Source organism: Pseudorasbora parva, chromosome 12 (assembly GCF_024679245.1).
Source record: "Pseudorasbora parva isolate DD20220531a chromosome 12, ASM2467924v1, whole genome shotgun sequence".
In the NCBI taxonomy this organism is placed as follows: Eukaryota; Metazoa; Chordata; class Actinopteri; order Cypriniformes; family Gobionidae; genus Pseudorasbora; species Pseudorasbora parva.
This window is the reverse complement of record NC_090183.1, coordinates 32286173-32306013: the sequence shown is the minus strand read 5'-3', so window position 1 is coordinate 32306013 and position 19841 is coordinate 32286173. Positions and strand designations below refer to the sequence as shown.

At 37.6% G+C, this 19841-nt stretch overlaps 1 protein-coding gene across 1 annotated transcript; it reads left to right on the top strand.

Moving 5' to 3' along the window:
* The first annotated feature begins 10243 nt into the window (after nt 1–10243).
* On the top strand, nt 10244–12650 carry rgs16 (regulator of G protein signaling 16). Its single transcript, XM_067458441.1, has 5 exons — nt 10244–10399; nt 10599–10679; nt 10787–10848; nt 11097–11263; nt 11446–12650. Exons 1-5 carry the CDS (start codon nt 10326–10328, stop codon nt 11686–11688), a joined length of 627 nt encoding a protein of 208 aa, XP_067314542.1. The 5' UTR covers nt 10244–10325; the 3' UTR covers nt 11689–12650.
* Nucleotides 12651–19841: the final 7191 nt, after the last annotated feature.

Sequence of the window (19841 nt, the reverse complement as noted above, 5' to 3'; positions counted from 1 at the left end):
TCATCTCCAAAGAAACTTCTCTCCAAAATGTACAAAATCATTTCAAATCAATTTCAGACCATATACTTACCAACAATAAAATGGGAAAACGATCTCTCAATAGTTCCTGATGCCAACTTCTGGACCCAAATCTGTAAAAACATCTATTTCATGTCCAAAAATGCTAATCTTCAATTGATACAATACAAAACACTTCACAGAACACACTACACGGCCAATAGATTAGCTAAAATGGGTTTCACATCAGAAATTTGCACACATTGCAGTCAGAAATCTACAGATACATACATCCATGCAACCTGGCACTGCACTCCAATCAAACACTTCTGGGAAGAGGTCACACAGTCACTATCCACTATAGTGGGCTGCCACATCCCACTATCGCCCTCTCTTTGCTTGCTTGGGGACCTCACAATAATTACAGATAAAACTATAAACATTAAAACTCTCCTCATAGCCCTAACCATTGCCAAGAAAACTATCCTCATGAACTGGAAAACTCGTAACAAAATACACATTAACCACTGGAAAAATCTTCTCACCGACTTTATTACAATGGAATACACATCTCTCCCCTATAATCCCTCATCTGAAAGCGACCTCTGCCATCCAACACTTTGTGACCTCTTACAACTCTGAATCCTCTCTCTCTCCGTAAGTCCGTCTCCTCCCATCTCTTAATCAATCCACAGGCATTACTGCATAATTCCAATTATTGTCAATATTGTTTCATTATTGTTATTGTTATGATTGCTATTATTTATTATTATTTTTATTATTGTTGCTGTTTCCATTGTTGTCTTTGCTTTCATCATTGTCGTCATCATCATCATCATCATTATCATCATCATTATCATCAACTATTATTATTGCTGTTTTGGAATTTCAAACCTGGTTTTCATTGTCACCACTACTACTATAGTAAAATCTATTGATTATTTCTAATTTTCCCCCTAATCTTTTCATGTGTTTTTAATGCACCACAATGTAGAAGAGAAATGTGTGTATGCATGTATATTTAAATTGGAAAACCTCATAAACACTAAGGCAGGTAGGACAGGCGAGAAATGGTTTCTCTAGGACAGCATCTCTGTCCTAAGTTGAGACACTCGCACAATGTCCCCCTTCGTTTAATGCACCTTAGACACTACACACAACATAAAAATAAAATAAAAAATAAACTAAAAAGTATAGGGACTGAAAAGATGTGGGGGGAGGATTATCTTATATTATTATTATACTATGTGAAACTTATTGACCCATTGAAAGTGGTGACAATGATAAATATTACATAGGAAAAAAAAAAAAAAAAAAAAAAAAAAGGGACACTGATTATTACAATGATGATGATGATGGTATGATGATGATAAGTGGTAGTGATAATATAATAAATAATAAATGTGTAATTTTGCTTTTGAATACACACCCACACCTACACTCACCCACACACACCTTATACATTAACACACTTTTATTTCACTTCTAGAATTATGTAATTACTCGATTGTCAATTACTGCACTATTGTGGTTTGTATGTCTGTATGTCAATAAAAGAAAAGAAAAAAAAAAAAAAAAAAAAAAAAAGATGTAAACTTACAATTGTAAAAAAAAAAAAAAATTAATGTAAAAGTCCATGGTGGCTATCAATGTGACATTTTTAATAAGATATCCTGCAGTTTTATATTTAACAAACAAAACAAAACAAAACAAAAAACACTACAGTGTAAAAATTGGAACTATGTCTTTTCCTGACAAATGTGTATGTACCTAGACTAACAGCTGACATTTTCTGGTAATATTATGTAATATATTTGAAATGAGGATTAGCTGAGCATGTATGGAAGACATGGTTTCATTATTAGTGTACTGTAAGTGTTTAATGAATGTTAACTAATACTCAAGGTTTTCAAAACAGTAATGCCAGGAATCATCCTGGCCTTTAAGAAAAATAAGCTGATGTAGGTGGATTCCCGAACAAAATCCCCACTCACTGATTCTCAGAGCTAATTTATAACACCTTTGGAGCATTACAGCTGACAGGAACCTCGAGCGAGAGATTTGCACTGTGCTGTGAGTGTGTTGTTTTCCCCCCCATGTACTGCCAGGAAACTAAACGTATCATAACAAGTGAGTTAGAAGTATGGGCTTTTATTCGGGGTTCTGAGTGGTCATAATGCAATGGCAAATATATATGTGTATATACTATTTGTCTTGTATAAAATTACCTTCTGATCTTGTCATCATAATTGTAGGCTTATAATAAATCACGAAAAGATCTGACATATCTGTATTTCAAATAAAACAGAATTTTTGGTCACACTATTTACTATTTAACAGTGTCCTTGTTGTTACATGTACTCAACAGTAAATGATGCATAATTACGTCCAACTAACCAAGCTATTGTAAGTACATGCAGTTAATTAATATTACGCAGTACTTATATATATAATTACACTATAACAATGACACCTTCAGTTATAGTGTAACCTATACTCTTTTTAAATAGTTATAAGAGGTGTGGGTCTGTTTCAGTTGAGGACTGGACTAATGATTGGAATTAAAGATCTTTTTGGAAACTTTTTTTTTTTTTTGTACAATTTTGTAAAAGAATGCTCTAATATCATACTTTAATTATTACATCAATACCATACATTTTGGAAATATTTAAAGAAAACCTATTAAATTAAAATATCTAAAAAGCCAAACATTTTGGATCTAATTTTGGAATAATTACATTTTGGTAAACTCCTATAATAATAAAGCAGAATTTGAAATAGAATATGGACATGGGTGATGGAAAAATACAGACTAGGACTAAAAATTTGCAACATTCCAAAAAACAAGTATCCTTTATTCAAGGTTGAATCGTTCTTATCATGATAATTCTGTCATTTGGAGGACACAGAAGTCACGGTCTGAAGAAGAAGGTTTTTAAGTGAAAAATTTGGTTTCAGCTGCCTTTATGAACTAGTTTTTTCTTATGTTAAAATAAAGACAATTGTGCTTTCCAACCTGACATCCTGAAATAGATTCAAAATTGTGTAGCATGAAGGCCTATTTGTTCATTAAAGGTGCAGTAAGCGATTTCTGAAAAATATTGTTGAAAGTGGTTTGGACTAAAGCAGTACACACAAAAAATGTGGTTCTTCAGAGTTTTTTTTAGGGTGGTTGAGGTGCTATCACCGCTACTGTATAAAGAACCGGTTAAGCCCAGTGTGGTTCTTCATCAGTTCTTTGGGGTGGTTGAGGTGCTATCACCGCTACTGTATAAAGAACCGGTTAAGCCCAGTGTGGTTCTTCAGAGGTTCTTTGGGGTGGTTGAGGTGCTATCCCCGCTACTGTATAAAGAACGGGTAAGCCCAGTGTGGTTCTTCATCAGTTCTTTGAGGTGGTTGAGGTGCTATCACCGCTACTGTATAAAGAACCGGTTAAGCCCAGTGTGGTTCTTCAGAGGTTCTTTAGGGTGGTTGAGGTGCTATCACCGCTACTGTATAAAGAACCGGTTAAGCCCAGTGTGGTTCTTCAGAGGTTCTTTAGGGTGGTTGAGGTGCTATCACCGCTACTGTATAAAGAACCGGTTAAGCCCAGTGTGGTTCTTCAGAGGTTCTTTAGGGTGGTTGAGGTGCTATCACCGCTACTGTATAAAGAACCGGTTAAGCCCAATGTGGTTCTTCAGAGGTTCTTTAGGGTGGTTGAGGTGCTATCCCCGCTACTGTATAAAGAACCGGTTAAGCCCAGTGTGGTTCTTCAGAGGTTCTTTGGGGTGGTTGAGGTGCTATCACCGCTACTGTATAAAGAACCGGTTAAGCCCAATGTGGTTCTTCAGAGGTTCTTTAGGGTGGTTGAGGTGCTATCACCGCTACTGTATAAAGAACCGGTTAAGCCCAGTGTGGTTCTTCAGAGGTTCTTTGGGGTGGTTGAGGTGCTATCACCGCTACTGTATAAAGAACCGGTTAAGCCCGGTGTGGTTCTTCATCAGTTCTTTGGGGTGGTTGAGGTGCTATCACCGCTACTGTATAAAGAACCGGTTAAGCCCAGTGTGGTTCTTCAGAGGTTCTTTAGGGTGGTTGAGGTGCTATCACCGCTACTGTATAAAGAACCGGTTAAGCCCAGTGTGGTTCTTCAGAGGTTCTTTAGGGTGGTTGAGGTGCTATCACCGCTACTGTATAAAGAATCGGTTAAGCCCAGTGTGGTTCTTCAGAGGTTCTTTAGGGTGGTTGAGGTGCTATCACCGCTGCTGTATAAAGAACCGGTTAAGCCCAATGTGGTTCTTCAGAGGTTCTTTAGGGTGGTTGAGGTGCTATCACCGCTACTGTATAAAGAACCGGTTAAGCCCAGTGTGGTTCTTCAGAGGTTCTTTGGGGTGGTTGAGGTGCTATCACCGCTACTGTATAAAGAACCGGTTAAGCCCAATGTGGTTCTTCAGAGGTTCTTTAGGGTGGTTGAGGTGCTATCACCGCTACTGTATAAAGAACCGGTTAAGCCCAGTGTGGTTCTTCAGAGGTTCTTTGGGGTGGTTGAGGTGCTATCACCGCTACTGTATAAAGAACCGGTTAAGCCCAGTGTGGTTCTTCATCAGTTCTTTGGGGTGGTTGAGGTGCTATCACTGCTACTGTATAAAAAACCGGTTAAGCCCAGTGTGGTTCTTCAGAGGTTCTTTGGGGTGGTTGAGGTGCTATCCCCGTTACTGTATAAAGAACCGGTTAAGCCCAGTGTGGTTCTTCATCAGTTCACTCAAATGTCTGACGCTTGGTCAGGACCCCTCTGCATCACTTTTTAACACGTCCATTCATTTCAATTCTTTGCCTAATGCGTCAAATCAAGAAGAATTTAATTCTTTGCATTTGTAAAAGTTGACATATATTTTATGAATATTTATAGGCTACTTTAATATTTTGTAGCAACTAACCTAACTCCTACTCTAAACCTATCCACTTCTCAACATTATAAAACACAAATAAAAGGCAAATAAAAGTACAGGTCACAGGTATTTATTTCAAAAACTGACCAAACCAGTATAAAAGTATTAACTTGATCTTAATATTTTAACCGCTGAAATGATGATCCCGCCGCTCCGTGAACACACTCATTCATATCTCATTCAAATGATACACACGACTCTTGACACAATCAGTCACAAGACACACGAGAGCCAATGACATTTTACAATCAAAGCTGACGTAATCAGCAATTGGTCACGAGACATACGAGAGCCAATGGAATTTCACTATGAAATCTGACGTAACTTTTTTCCGGGCGGCAATTTTTAAAATTTGATGTGTGCATGATCTTTGGCGGATTGAGACGCTGATCGCTTTTTGGGGATTTTCTACGCACAAATCAATGGTTTTGCCCTAGGAATACTTGGAATATTTGAACTTTTTTAATCAATTGTGCATGCAGTCGTATCTGCCTGTTATATCATTATATCATTTTATATCATATAATGCACAAATGGGTAGGTTTAGTGATAGGATGGGGTTGGGTTACATGTTAAAATGTGTCTAACTAGCGTAAATAAAAAGGGTAAAATAAAAAATAAAAATATACCCCAACATGTCATAATGGCAAAATCATAACCCAATAACAGTTCTCAGAACAATCATAACCAAAAATTATGAGAGCTGTAGGACCCTCGTTAATATTAGGGAATCTTCCCAGCATTGGAGAGACCTCAACATGAGGCCTGAAAATGAATGCAGAGGTTGTATTGTTTCTGCGCCATACGTGAGTAACACTGGTTTTGAGTGTCTGCTGCTGGTGACTAACAACAAACTCTTACTTGTATATACTCCTGTGTATTGTAAGATCATTTTTTGTTCTTTCTGCTCTTCAGTTGTTGGCCATCCTTGCTTTATTTTGCTTCACTTCTGCTATGATAATGAGACATCCACTCTTGCATGGCGTGTTTGTGCATTTCAGGGGCGGAGCAACGGAGGGAGGGCTGTGTTTGTTTGGGTGGATTTCAGGTTGTTTGTTTTCAGAAATCGCCTACTGCACCATTTACAAAGCAGCACCCTGAGAAAAGATGGGTAAGATGAGTTGACTGTGTCATATAAGGTGCTTCCTCTCCCTTCACCCATTGCACCTTCTCAATTTCCTGTTCTCATGGTGTGGCAGTAGGACACCCACTACCATCTATATAAAGAGACCGAGCAAGGGTTTTATCCTACTCTACCCATGGGAACTTCTCTGCGGTGGTATAATTGCCCTACTATAAGGCATATTATCTCTAAGAAAGAAAAAGAAGCTGTGAACAACAAGCTTATTTTCCCCTCTGCATGTCTTCCACGTCTCTGAAAAATTGCTTCCAGGCAGTGGGGTGAAAGTGAATGCCTTCTATCAGAGCAGACGCAGAGATCTCAAGGCCAACTGGTGCGGAAGTTCCCTTGTCCTCATGCAACCAGATTTTTTGTCATCAGAGTGTCATGTCGGGTGAGAGAAAGACCTTGATGTCCGATGACATCATAAATTATTGATCCAAGGTGGGATTCCCTCAGGTACTATCAATATCATTCTAGGATATTAAACCTAATCAAATGTTCCATGTTCTGAGCACAGCTTGATCAAGTTAGGTATGACTGTCCTGATTCAGCTTGTGGATCAATGAAGTGTGACATTTAACTTTATTAGACTTAGAAATATTCTGTTTGTAAACAACAAATATGTTTCAATAGTGATTGTGTCACTTCATACAACATTTTAGGACATGAGGGACTTACCGAACTGGCTGCTAGTTTAATTAAGTCACTAAAAGTTAACAATACAATGCATATTCCATGCAATATCATACAATCAGGTACTATGGAAAGGCTATTCAATCAGAGTTTGTCCACCTATAACATAACAAACAACACACACACAGCCTTTGTATTTTGAGAACATTTGAAATGTCATGCTAAGTTCAGTGAAGTTCACTCTTAAGGCAGAGATAGTTTTTGTGTAGTTCAGATATCATCTTTTTACTTTATTACATAATCATGTTCATGTATAATCGCTTTTTGTATTGCCAATGTATTAAAGGCAACGAAGCAATCAAAACATTCCCAAACTTCCTAGGTTGTCTATGAGACAATGTGAAGCACTCTGGCTGGTTTCACCTGGAAAATTCAAAGGATGTGACGGTTATGTGCGCTCCCGAGAACATCTCTTCCCCTCAATGAAACATGAAATTAATGCTTATACAATATTCAAGATTAATGCCGAAAGAGCTATAGTAATGTCAATGTGCCATGCAAAGAAAAGGTATTATTTTAAACTATAGTCTCGCATAGCCAGATCTATAGTCTCAAATATACCTTATAATCAAACAGTCATAACTGTGTAATTTTTTTTATTTTTATTAAGCCATCTGTCAACATGAGGCTGGAGAAATGCAGGGCTGGTGCATCCACATCGCTATGATGAGATGCTTTCTTAACTGGCTCTTTCTCACCGCTGTCATTTTTTTGTGTGTGTGTGTTTATTAAAGGGTTAGTTCACCCAAAAATATTGATTCACGATTCAGATTGCCAATGTCACGTGATTTGAGCAGTTTGCCAGTTTGACAAGCGATCCGAATCCTGAATCAATTCGCTGATTCATGACCATTTGACTCTTTATGTATGGAACACGGAAGAGAAGACAATGATGAATAAAGCTGTAGTTTTTGATATTTTTGGACCAAAATGTATTTTCGATGCTTCAAGAGATTCTAATCAACCAACTGATGTCATATATGGACTACTTTGATTATGTTTTTATTACCTTTCATGGACAGTATAGTGTGCATAGACTGCATATGTTCTGGGACTAAAATATAAAATATCATAAACTGTGTTCCGAAGATGAACGGAGGTCTTACAGGTGAGAAACGACATTAGGGTGAGTCATTAATGACATAAATTAAATTTTTGGGTGAACTAAGTTATTGAACAGAAAGCGTGCAACACATATTTACATATTCATCTAAACATCGCTCTCAGCAGTGTGGACGGCGTTGGAATATTCTCTGCAAAAGTATTTCCAACTTTTTACTTTTAAGCGAAGAAAGAAAAAGCTGTTATCTGGGTCTTGAATCACATTCTGTCTCTTGTGTATGATGTGTGCATGAGTGCAAGCATGAGCAATAAATTGCGGGCTGCAGTTCACTCAATGGCCACTGGTGTCACTAATAACAAATCTACATATAGTTTCTTTAAATGGATAGTTCACCCAAAAAATCAAAATGACCTGATGATTTAATCACCCTCAAGCCATCCTAGGTGTATATGACATTCTTCTTTCAGACGAATACAGTCTGAGTTAAAAATGCCCTGGCTCTTCCAAGCATTATAATGGCAGTGAATGGCAGCCACAAATTTGAAGCCCAAAAAAGTGCATCCATCCATTATAAAAGTAATCCACATGGTTCCAGGAGAATAATTAAGGCCTTCTGAAGCTAATCTGTGTTTTTTTTTTTTAAAGAAAAATATCCATATTTTATATTTTATAAAGTAAAATATCTAGCTTCCGGTGGACTGTCTTCCGTATTCATCTTACAAAGAAAGTGTAATGCCTCTTGCTGTTTAAAAGGCTTACGATATGTCCGACGTCGTTTTCGCACCAGTTAAGTTCTTTTTTAGCCTGACAAGCCAGACCCACATCAAGATGTTTGGTCTGGAAACTCACCATTGACAGGGCTCAATCCGAGGGGCGGGATAAACGGTTGTCTTTCAAACTCCCTCTGCACGCGATAGGATAGCGCTACACCAACCAGAGCAACGAAGGTGAAGCGGAGCTCGCTGACTGATTAAACATTCGCCGTATCCGGTCGGCTAAACTCCGAACACATCTTCCCTTTTTAAGAATGACTTCAGTGCCGTTCTTTGTTCTTTTCTCAGAGAAAAGCTTAACTCCAAGTCTTCCAGAGTCGCGGTCAAAGCTGATTCGAAAGACCGCCGCCGTTCGCCAGTTTCTGTGTTTACTAGAAGCACGCAAATGCAACTCGGCCGTCGTCATTATGGCCCCGCCCGCCGACTCTATACATGATGTGATTGGCCCGTCCAGATTGTGAGGAATACAGCTCAGAAGGGTATTGAGAGTTCCTAGACGACACTTGCGGGCAAATTAAATTTGCTGCCGCTAGGGTGCGTCTAGATTTCTAGGCTAGTTATTTTTACGCTACGCTCGACATCATTACGCATGCCAGTTATGTTTTTCCCATAAGTTGAATACAGAATATATTTTACTTTATAATGTGTTATATATGGATATTTTTCTTACAAAAACATTTTGATTCGTTTCAGAAGGCCTTTAACCCCCTGAGGCCGTGTGGATTACTTTTATAATGGATGGATAGACTTTTTTGGACTTTAAATTTTGGACCGCCATTCACTGCCATTTTAATGCATGGAAGTGCTAGGCCCAGAACATATTTAAATATAAAAACATATGCAAAGAAGATGTAGAAACAAGCAATATCATGCATTAGGAGTGCATTAGCAAGCATTGGGGGTGTTAATGAACTCAGTCTATTCCATCTGTGTTTTGATTATCATTCTGAATATGATTCAGATGTAATATTTGACAAAAACCTGATTTTCTCAGCATTTTGCTCAAAATGTCGCTTTTAATGAAACTTACCCACATTCAAGTGTTGTCAAAAAAAGAATGCATGAAGCTAGAATTAAACAGATTTGTTTGAAAGCAGAGGCTTTCTGGGGGCCATGAAAATTTACTGAAAATGATCACAAATGCTGGAAGTTTAAAAAAGAAAAAAAAAACCTGGCTGGGAAAGAATTAAAGTATATAAAATGTTTAAAATTTAGAAATATCTTTATGTTTCCATATTCTTTGGTCAAGCAATTATTTAGAACCGTACATGTCAAACATTTCCTGTTTTGCAAGAGATTTGTATACTTTATTAAGCCAACCATATTTAATCTTTTCCTGTTTTGTCTATGTGATGAATATAATTTGAGACCACCAAGATTACAGGAAAAGATTTCTGGTAATTTCTCACCTTTTACCAACGCCCCTGCAAAGATCCAGAGATGTGAACATTGTTTTTATTTTGCTTTTCTTATCATTATATTTCTAGAACAGCGTGTGAGTGCAAAAGGACACTAAAACGGCCTAAATTGGAGCACTTACATTAACCACAGTGAACATTGCCATCACAGTGGACTTTCCTGACTTTTCACATACACATTAATGCACAGTACATTAGTGTAGAGAGAACTGGGTTATGATTGGCCGAGAGGAGAGATGACGCCCTGCTTCCTGCGCTATATAAACTCCCTGCTCCCTCTCTGCCGACACACTGCTGATCATTTTTTTCTTAGAGACCACACTGCACTGCGCAATGGATGTTTATTTCCCCTCTGGCTTTACAATGTACAGAGGAATAACAGGGCTGTCAAACACTTGCCTGGAAAGGTATGATGCTGTATTTTTAAAGGGGGTTCATGTGTTTTTTGTCTTAATAATTTATACATGCCAAATTATCTGAATGCTTAAACACAAACCTCTACTTTTTATATAATATCAATAAGAATCCTGTTGTAAGAATTGCATATATTAAAAAAGTGTACGTATGCTGTGTATTAAATAAATGTTGTTGTTTTTTTATCATCAGGGCCAAAAGATTAAAGGCATGCGTAGGTGGATTTCTGCAGAGGCAAGACTTGAGCAGCCTATGCAGATATAGAAAACCGAGGTAGGTACAGTTATTAAATGCATTGGCTCACGATTATTTCATAACGCATTTCTAAAGAGTCAATAGTCTCCTAGTGTTTCTCTTCTGACTGGCTGATGTCTTTACAGGTTGACCTTGGAGGAATGTATGATGTGGAAAGAGTCTTTTGAGAAGCTCCTGTCCAGCAAACGTAAGTTCACCGTTTTACAATTAAAATATTATGCGGTAAAGCAATTTAAATTTGAAGCAGCAAGCAGCCTTGTGACATATGACAATATAACATAACAAAAGACTATTTCCATTAGGCTGTGGTTTAAACTTAGAAGCTAGAAATGGGACTGCTGTGCACAGATGTGTCTGTTCTGCGTGGGGGGCTTTAATCCGATGAGACGCGTTACAAAACTAATCCTTTCTCTCTAACCCCATTTTTTCTATCAGATGGGCTATATGCCTTCAGATCGTTCCTGGTGTCTGAGTTTAGTGAAGAAAACATTGCTTTCTACCTGGCCTGTGAGGACTTTAAAAACACAAAGTCTGTGTCTAAGATGCCATCCAAAGCAAAGAGGATCTACGAGGAGTTTATCGGAAATGAAGCTCCTAGAGAGGTAAATGAATCGCCATGTTCTGCAGTATCATTCCTGCACTAAAACAAATCAAATTTCATTCAGAAATTACTTGTAAATTTCGCAATTAATTAAGAATTTAAATTTAATATGCATTTTAATATACATTTTTTATATATAGTGAATATTGTTGATGCTTAAAATCACTTCCTTTTCGCTTTCAGGTTAACATCGACTACGAGACACGAGACATCACACAAGACAACTTGAAAAGCCCCACAGCATCCTGCTTCGAAATGGCCCAGTACCGCATCTATATTCTCATGGAAAAGGACTGTTACCCACGATTCCTCCGTTCCGCTGCCTACCGAAATCTAGTCAACCAGCTCAAGGTGAAGAGCGCAAAGGCGAAATCCAAAAAGGCCATTGCGTTCAAACCACCACATGAAGAAGAAGAACCTAAATGAAACACATGGGTGCATTTTGGCTCTACCTAAGATGGAAGTCCGGCAAGAAGTGGAAGGGACCAGTGCGGATCCTAAAAAAGGCTGCTTGAGGCAGTCGGAGTGCCACGAGATGAAGAGAACCTTGTAATGGAATTAGAGTTTCTCACTGCATTCCCAGCCCCTTTTAATATTGCCCAAAAGAGGGTACAGCAGAGCAACTGGTGGGGAGAGTTGCATCCGCACATATACTCGGCACAAGAGGCTGATGGACTCTACTGACGTGTGCATGGGCCACATAGCATACTTTACAGCAAATTATGTATTTTGTAAAGATTATAGAATGGAGAAAAGTGTTTGATTATTTAATACATACATTTTCTTAATTTATTTATTTATCCTTTTTTTTTTAAATAACAGTAACGCTTTATTTGATAGTTCCACATTCTATAAGTAAGTTATATGCCAACTATTGGTAGACTGTCTGCTTAATATCTCCTAACACTTTCTTTTGATGCTCCCCAACAGACATTCGACTATAAGTAACTTTTCAAGTACATGAAACCCGAAAACCTAACACCTAACCCTATTCTACTAATAGTAAGTTAGTTAACATGCAGTTGCAAATTAACCGGAGTTAGTGTAGTTGCAAAGTCACTTATAGATAGTACAGTAGAATGTCTAAAGTGGAGTTTATCAAAATAAAGGTACCGTGATACAATTATGGTGTCTTCATTTAAAGAATTAAATAATATAATGACAATCATCTTGAAAAAATGATTTTAAAATAGTACAAATAAAAGATTTTTTTTTTTTTAAGTGGTGAAGCCAGGTTACCATGCCAAGTGACAATCTGCCTGGGTTGCTATGATGCACAGCTTAAGAATGTTAAAAGTTGGTGTGCAACTATTTATTTTAAATTGGTTTTATAAATGTTTTATATAAATGTTCTGTTCATATGAATAAAATTCCGACTAAAGAAATGATGTGCTTTCACGACTTCTTTCTTTCTTAGACTTAGGCCAAAATGAAACAAAAACAAGCTGATATGGTTATGGATTATATGAGACACAAACCAAATAGCATGTTTGTTCTGACAAAAGACAGTAAAAATGTAAGACCCCAGTGCGCAGATATATCACAGATGCTTCACTATGAGGAAAACAGGCTTGTTATGCACATGACTGGCCAGACTGAGCTTGTGTTTCATATTTAACCATCAATGCCCACAAGCAGCCGACAGCCTAAAGTGTAGGTTTACACAGTTGCCAAGGCAACTGTTTGGGCCCGGTTGCAAAAGCTGTCCACATGATTCTCTCAGCTCAAGATTAAGCCACATCGCTCCTGCTGACAGTAATGAGAAAGTTCATCACCCGGTTAGAAAATCAAATACTGGAGTTCAGAAAGAGGAAATACATATGATAACGTCTCTGTATGAGCAGCCATAAAGATTTGTTAGCCCTTGTGTTTGCTAACACATGTAATGAAATAAAGGAAGGTTGTCTGAGAGCCATCGTTCGATAAGTATTTGTAAATTACGTTTTCTTTTACAAGACTGTGCATTGAACTATACATCCCCTAGACAGTAATCGCATGAATATTTTTATTGATCCACAAAAGCAATCACAATTTGTAGACGAAATATGATGGTACGCTGAAACATTTGCAATGGCTGAATATTTTAATTTCATCAGCCAAATGGGGGCTAGATGATGGTCTAGTAGATATATATACACCATATATTCAACACAACATTAGAACCAACTCATTGGATGGATGGTCCTGTTGATTAAAGAGGGGCTACATGTACTTGAGTTTTGTGTTCCTGTAGTAATTTGATCTCAAACAGGGTGAATTTGATTATAAAAAGATCAATTGCAAGGGCTAAAATGTTATCCAAGAGCATTGGTGGACTATTAAGGTTTGCATTCCACAAACACCCAATAAAGACAAAGAAATCAATTTCTACATAGAAAATTAAGAAATAAATCATGATTTAAATGTATTATATTATATTACTGTATATTATATTATATTATATTATATTATATTATATTATATTATATTATATTATATTATATTATATTATATTATATTATATTATATTATATTATATTATATTATATGTCAGGGTTGCTATCATTGCTAAACTAAAACCATAAAAAATAAGTATTTGAAATAAAATAAATATTAACTTAAACTTATTTTATTTCAGCTAGTTGCCAAGGAAGATCTAATCTGCAGATCTAATCTGCCCGCGAGTGTCGTCTAGCAACTCTCAATACACGTCTGAGCTGTAAACGCCAAACTCTTGTCAGGCCAATCACATTGTGTATAGAGTCGGTGGGTGGGGCTTAACATAATGACAGCCGAGTTGCGCTTGCTTGCGTGCTTCTAGTAAACACAGAAACTGGCGAACAGCGGTCTTTTCGAATCAGCTTTGACCGCAACTCTGGAAGACTTAGAGTTAAGCTTTTCTCTGAGAAAAGGCACTAAAGTCATTCTTATTGCCAACCGGATACGGAGAAAGTTTAATCTTTCAACCATAGACTGTAACTAGTTCTGCTTCACCTTCGTTGCCCTGGTTGGTTGAAGAGCTATCCAATTGCGTGCACGCAGTGCAGAGGAAGTTTGAAAGACAACCGTTTATCCCACCCCTCGGATTGAGCCCTGTCAATGGTGAGTTTCCAGACCAAACATCTTGATGTGGGTCTGGCTTGTCAGGCTAGTGTTTTTCATTAAGAATAAAGAACCAACAAATCAAGTAACTCGCCCCCGAATTGGCGCTAATTCAAAACCGAAACTAAAATTAGCACAGCCGCCCGGCATTCATTCACGGTCGAGCAGTCATTCACGGTGCGTGTCCAGTCTGGTGCGTTGTCAGTTCATGCGTATGGAAGCTTAACTTTAGGAATTCAGTGAAACCCCTTGTGTTGCTCCAACTGCTCCGTTATGAATGCCTGAGCTATTTACATTCTGTGCACTGTATAAAAAAAAATCAGGCCCCAATTGAAATATTTCTAGTAACTGATCACATCTAATTTTTTTAGTTGGCCAAAATTATTTATATTATTTATAATAATTTCTGTATATTATTTATTATTTATAATAATTTCTGTGAATTAAATTGCATCAATTCACAGAAATTCAATTTGATCAACTAAACAACTTAGATGTAATCAGTCACTAGAAAATTGGGGCCTGATTTTTTTTTTTTTTACGATCCCAAAAAGCCTCCGATGATGCAAAATGACAAAATTAAGATTACCCAGACATAAAATATATAAATAGCTCATCTCAGGGGAATATGGGGTGCATGATCATTCATATATACTACTGGGTATCTAATGATACAAACCTTAATGCTAAATTGCTGAAGTAACCCTTTAAATTTTAACTAATTTTAAAGGCACAATATGTAATTTTCACTCCTTGATGACGCCTTGATTTCATAGAATCATGGGAGTTGTTGTCTTCACCTCTAGCCGGTGGAGAAGAATCTGATAGGACTCATGTTCATGATATTCATGCGGAAATCATATTCATGGATGGGCTGATGTATTAAGGATTTATTATTGTTACTGTAGTATGAAGCAGGATGGGGCTGAAAGCCACTGGAGCGGAACGAGGCCACTGGAGCGATTGCTAATGAGAGACAAGCGTAACACATGGCAAGAGAGCATAGGAGCTTTTATTATGCTGCAGACAACCGTTTCCACTTCTTCTGGTCATGTGTATGTGTGGTAATTCAGTGCTACTTTAAATGCATTAGGTGCATTTGAGTGTGTTGAAAGTTGATATAATGTTACTCGTTCACTCAACGGCTACTATGAGACGCTTGTTGCACACTGCAGCAAGCTAGATCCATATTAGGAATGGCAAAAAATTGGTTGCTGCGGTAAATCATGAAAACAAGATTTAAAGGTGCCCTAGAATGAAAAATTGTATTAACCTTGCAATAGTGAAATATTAAGAGTTCAGTAAATGGACATCACATACTGTGAGTCTCAAACACCATTGCCTCCTCATTCACATGTAAATCTTGTGCATGAAAAACACTACGGAAAAATAAGTGATTCTCAACATAATGCCACCAGTGACGCAACTGCTGGGAATCATTAATACGTACGCCCCCAACTTTTTCATATGACCAAGCATGTTCATTGTCAGGCGGAACTGAATCATCGGGACTGCAGCTAAACGAGACACTCAAGGATAATAAAAGCGGTACTAAATAGTGTGTCTAATGACAAAGGTTAATATTATTTTGCATTACAAAATACAACCGTAGATACGTATGACCAGGCTATTCTCACAAAAATGCGTATAAATAGTACGAGTGTGCAATGTCGTGGAATGTATACGCCAAAACTCATTTTGGCGTGTCTATGGCACGCTGTTTTTCGCGTGCATATGACACGGACTTTATGGCGTATTATACATACGAACCCCCCACCCCACCACCCTAAACCTACCCAAGCGCTTGTCATATACACGCCAGAAAGTGCGTATCATATGCACGCGAAAAACAGCGTATCATATGCACGCCAAAATGAGTTTTGGCGTATACATTCCACGACATTGCACACTCGTACTATTTATACGCATTTATGTGTGATCGGGTTGGTATGACACATACTACATTAGTTTAGTTGATGTTTAGTTGCTGACCTTCTCCACCATATAAGTTAAAACGATAGTCATTTGACAAGGCTTCTATTCATTTTGTAAAAATATATATATTTATATTTTTGAGAACTGAAGTATGATGTTTTTGCATGCTTGTATTTCAGAGTACATCACAGTCACTGCGTAGCCTACATTGTGACTAACGTTATATAAACATGCAATATCGTTGACGAAAAAGACGAGTCTAAAACAGGCATTTACTCCATTTGAGATGTTCTGCTTAAAGTGTCATTCAGTCAGTCTGTCAGGTGTCAATCTTCAGTGTGTTCTGTCAGGACTCACAAGCCGGTTCACTGAACAGCTGAACTGCTGTGTGCTGTGATATGCTGAAATAAACCAATCAGAGCAGAACTCAACATTAATATTCATGACTCTTCCAAATAAGGCAAAAACAGAGCATTGCATCCTAAGGACAATTTCTAGGGTTGTAAATGGACCTGTAAAACTGTATCTGGACAATTTTGCCCTTAAATAAGCCACATACAGATATTATATTATATATACAGATATTATGTAGATATTAGAGTACAATTTAACATATTGTTTCAAATCATTTCAGGGCACCTTTAAACAATGACTAAATGTATTAAGCTATTTAACAATGATTCGTTTTCTTTTGGTAAATGTATCCAAACAACTGCTCACCTGTCTAATAAAACGCATAATATATTAAAGCATCTTTGGTGTTTTTATGGTTTCTAAAAAAAAATAAAACCTGAAACCGAGGGTAACGTGGGTATGATGTCATTGATAGACGACGTGCCTCAACTTAATCATCGGAATCCTTGGTAATCCTCCCCAAACGAAACCTATACATAGATCCCTGACAAAAATGCTTATTTTAAAGAAAAACGTCAGACAAATTTAGAGGCATATGCATTCGGATATGGGCATTTCCTCCTTTGAGTTTTACATCTGTATTATGTTTTGCTAGCAATACTGAATGTGTGATAGTCGGATCTACAAACGTAAAAAACAAACATTGATTATGAATGACTGTTCGCCTGTGTGTTTAATTGAATCCATAAACCTACCACCTTGTTCGTCAGAAGTGAGAGCCAGCGTTAACGGGCCCATTCACAGACTTACAGTGCATCCAACCTCAACGCACATTTTGCATTGTTTGTTTGCCCACGTCTTCAGAAATCTTCAATAAAACTGAGCGCGTGATGAGTCAGACAGCAGCATCAAGGTCAGCAGCATCCCCCACAGCCATCACACTACAGCCAGATGCAGTGCCTCGATGCCGAACCCCTCATGTAAAGACAACTCTGACGCACAAGCAGGAGCAAGTGACAATATCCAGTATTTCACCTTTGTTCCATCCCAGGGTGTTCTGATATCAATTGTTGTGAGAAAATGCTCACGTGCCCTGTGCTTTGCTCTGATTCTCTCCCTCACGCAGGATAATTACCATTAGCTGCAACTGGTTCATACCTGAGACTGAGCAGAGGCGTATCAATGGAGCACTTGGAAAATCCTACGCTGAGGAACACTTCTGGAAAGTCTGTCTCTGTTTGTGCATGCGCCTAAGTTTTTGGATACCAGTTTATCCTTTTGAGGGTGATTCAAAGGTAGGGTAGCTACAACTGGGCTTAAGGCACACCTTTAAAGGGTTAGTTCACCCAAAACTGAAATATGTCATTAATGACTCCCTAATGTCGTTCCACACCCGTAAGACCTCCGTTCATCTTCAGAACACCGTTTGAGATATTTTATATTTAGTCTGAGAGATTCTGTCTCTCCGTTCTGTCTCCTTTCCAGAAGGAACAGAAAGGTAATAAAAACACCATCAAAGTAGTCCATATGTGACATCTGTGGGTTAGATAGAATCTCACGAAGCATCGGAAATACATTTTGGTCCCCAAAAAAAAAAAAAACTATAACTTTATTCAGCATTGTCATCTCTTCCGGGTTTGTTTTCAATCCTCAAACAAAGATTTGAATGTTTATGAATCAGCGTATCAATTTAGCAGTTTTGCATTTTAAAACGCGAGCCGAATCATGAATCAAACACGGAAGAGAAGACAATGCTGGAGAAACAGAATCTCTTGGGCTAAATATAAAATATCTTAAACTGTGTTATGAAGATGAACGGAGGTCGTACAGGTGTGGAACGACGTTAGGGTGTTTAATTTTTTATTTTTATTCAATTTTTATTCAATTTAATTTTTGGGTGAACTAACTATTTAAATAGATAGTTCAAACTAAAATTTAAGTTCTGTCATCATTTACTCACCCTCAAATTGTTCCAAACATGTATGAGTTTCTTTGTTCTGCTGAACACAAAAGATGATATTTTGAAGAATGTTTGTAACCAAGCAGATAGACTTAGGTGGATTGTTACGATCCAACTGGGGATCAAACCGGAGTCTCCAGTGTGTGTGTCTGTGACGCTAACCACTTAACCATGGAATGAGGTTGACCCCAAAGGCAGAGGTATTAAAGACAGTAAAAAGACGGAGTCTTAATCTTTGCCTCTTTACTTCAGCATCCAAAAACAAACCAGAAAGCAGAAAAAAAAAAAAGTCTTAGGCATGACAATGGTGAGGCTAACATCAGGACTGAACAAGAACAAAAGGCAGTGAGGCCTTAAATAAGGTTTCTCATTAGGTGTGATTCAACACAGATGAGAGCATTCCAATCATTTAAATCAAAGAGAATTAACCTAGGTAGAAATAACCACCTCTAGTGGTGAAATCAAGGAACTTCAGACAAAACATTACAGTGGACACCCAAATCAATCTATCATATTTACCATCTAAATCTAACATCAAAAATATAAAAGTCAGCCAGCTGTTTATATTTTATGTTAACTATGGTGCCTTTTACCTGAACCAACAACAGGGGTGCCTTTTACCCCAAATACCATACTTTAACATACTTCCGTTATTTAAAAACTGTTGCTTTAATTACCTTGAACAAAACTGAAAATCATTAAGAAGCCCTTTGTCTCAAAAATTATACATTCATTTTAGCAATTCTTATTTGCTTCTTAAAGGAAGTGTATAAGATTGTGGCCAAAACTGGTACTGCAATCACTATCCCCTCTCCTCCTGACTCGAGGTTGTCAGATGGGCTGCAGGATCCAGCATAAACGTTTGTAGCTGCAGCTGTGGTAACTAGAGCAGATCTGGCAACCCGGATGCAGAAACACTACTGACTTTGTGATTGGTCGATAGGTGGAGTGTGGAGCTTCAGGCCAAAACACAACATGCCAACATCAACATCAGTTGAGGGCTGCAACAACAACTTTTAAATGACAATATCCTGGCCGGATTACTGTTGTCAGTGATTTAAGTATTTGAAATTAACATGATTTCTTAATGTCTAGTGACATATCAGGGGCATTTTATGATTAATTAAAATACATTTCTCACATATTTATTTAAATCTAAAACATTTAAAAAAAACATCAAATATTAGATCAAATTAGCAGAGAATCAACTTTGCATTGCTGCCATGATGAAGTCAAAGGTCAGACAAAT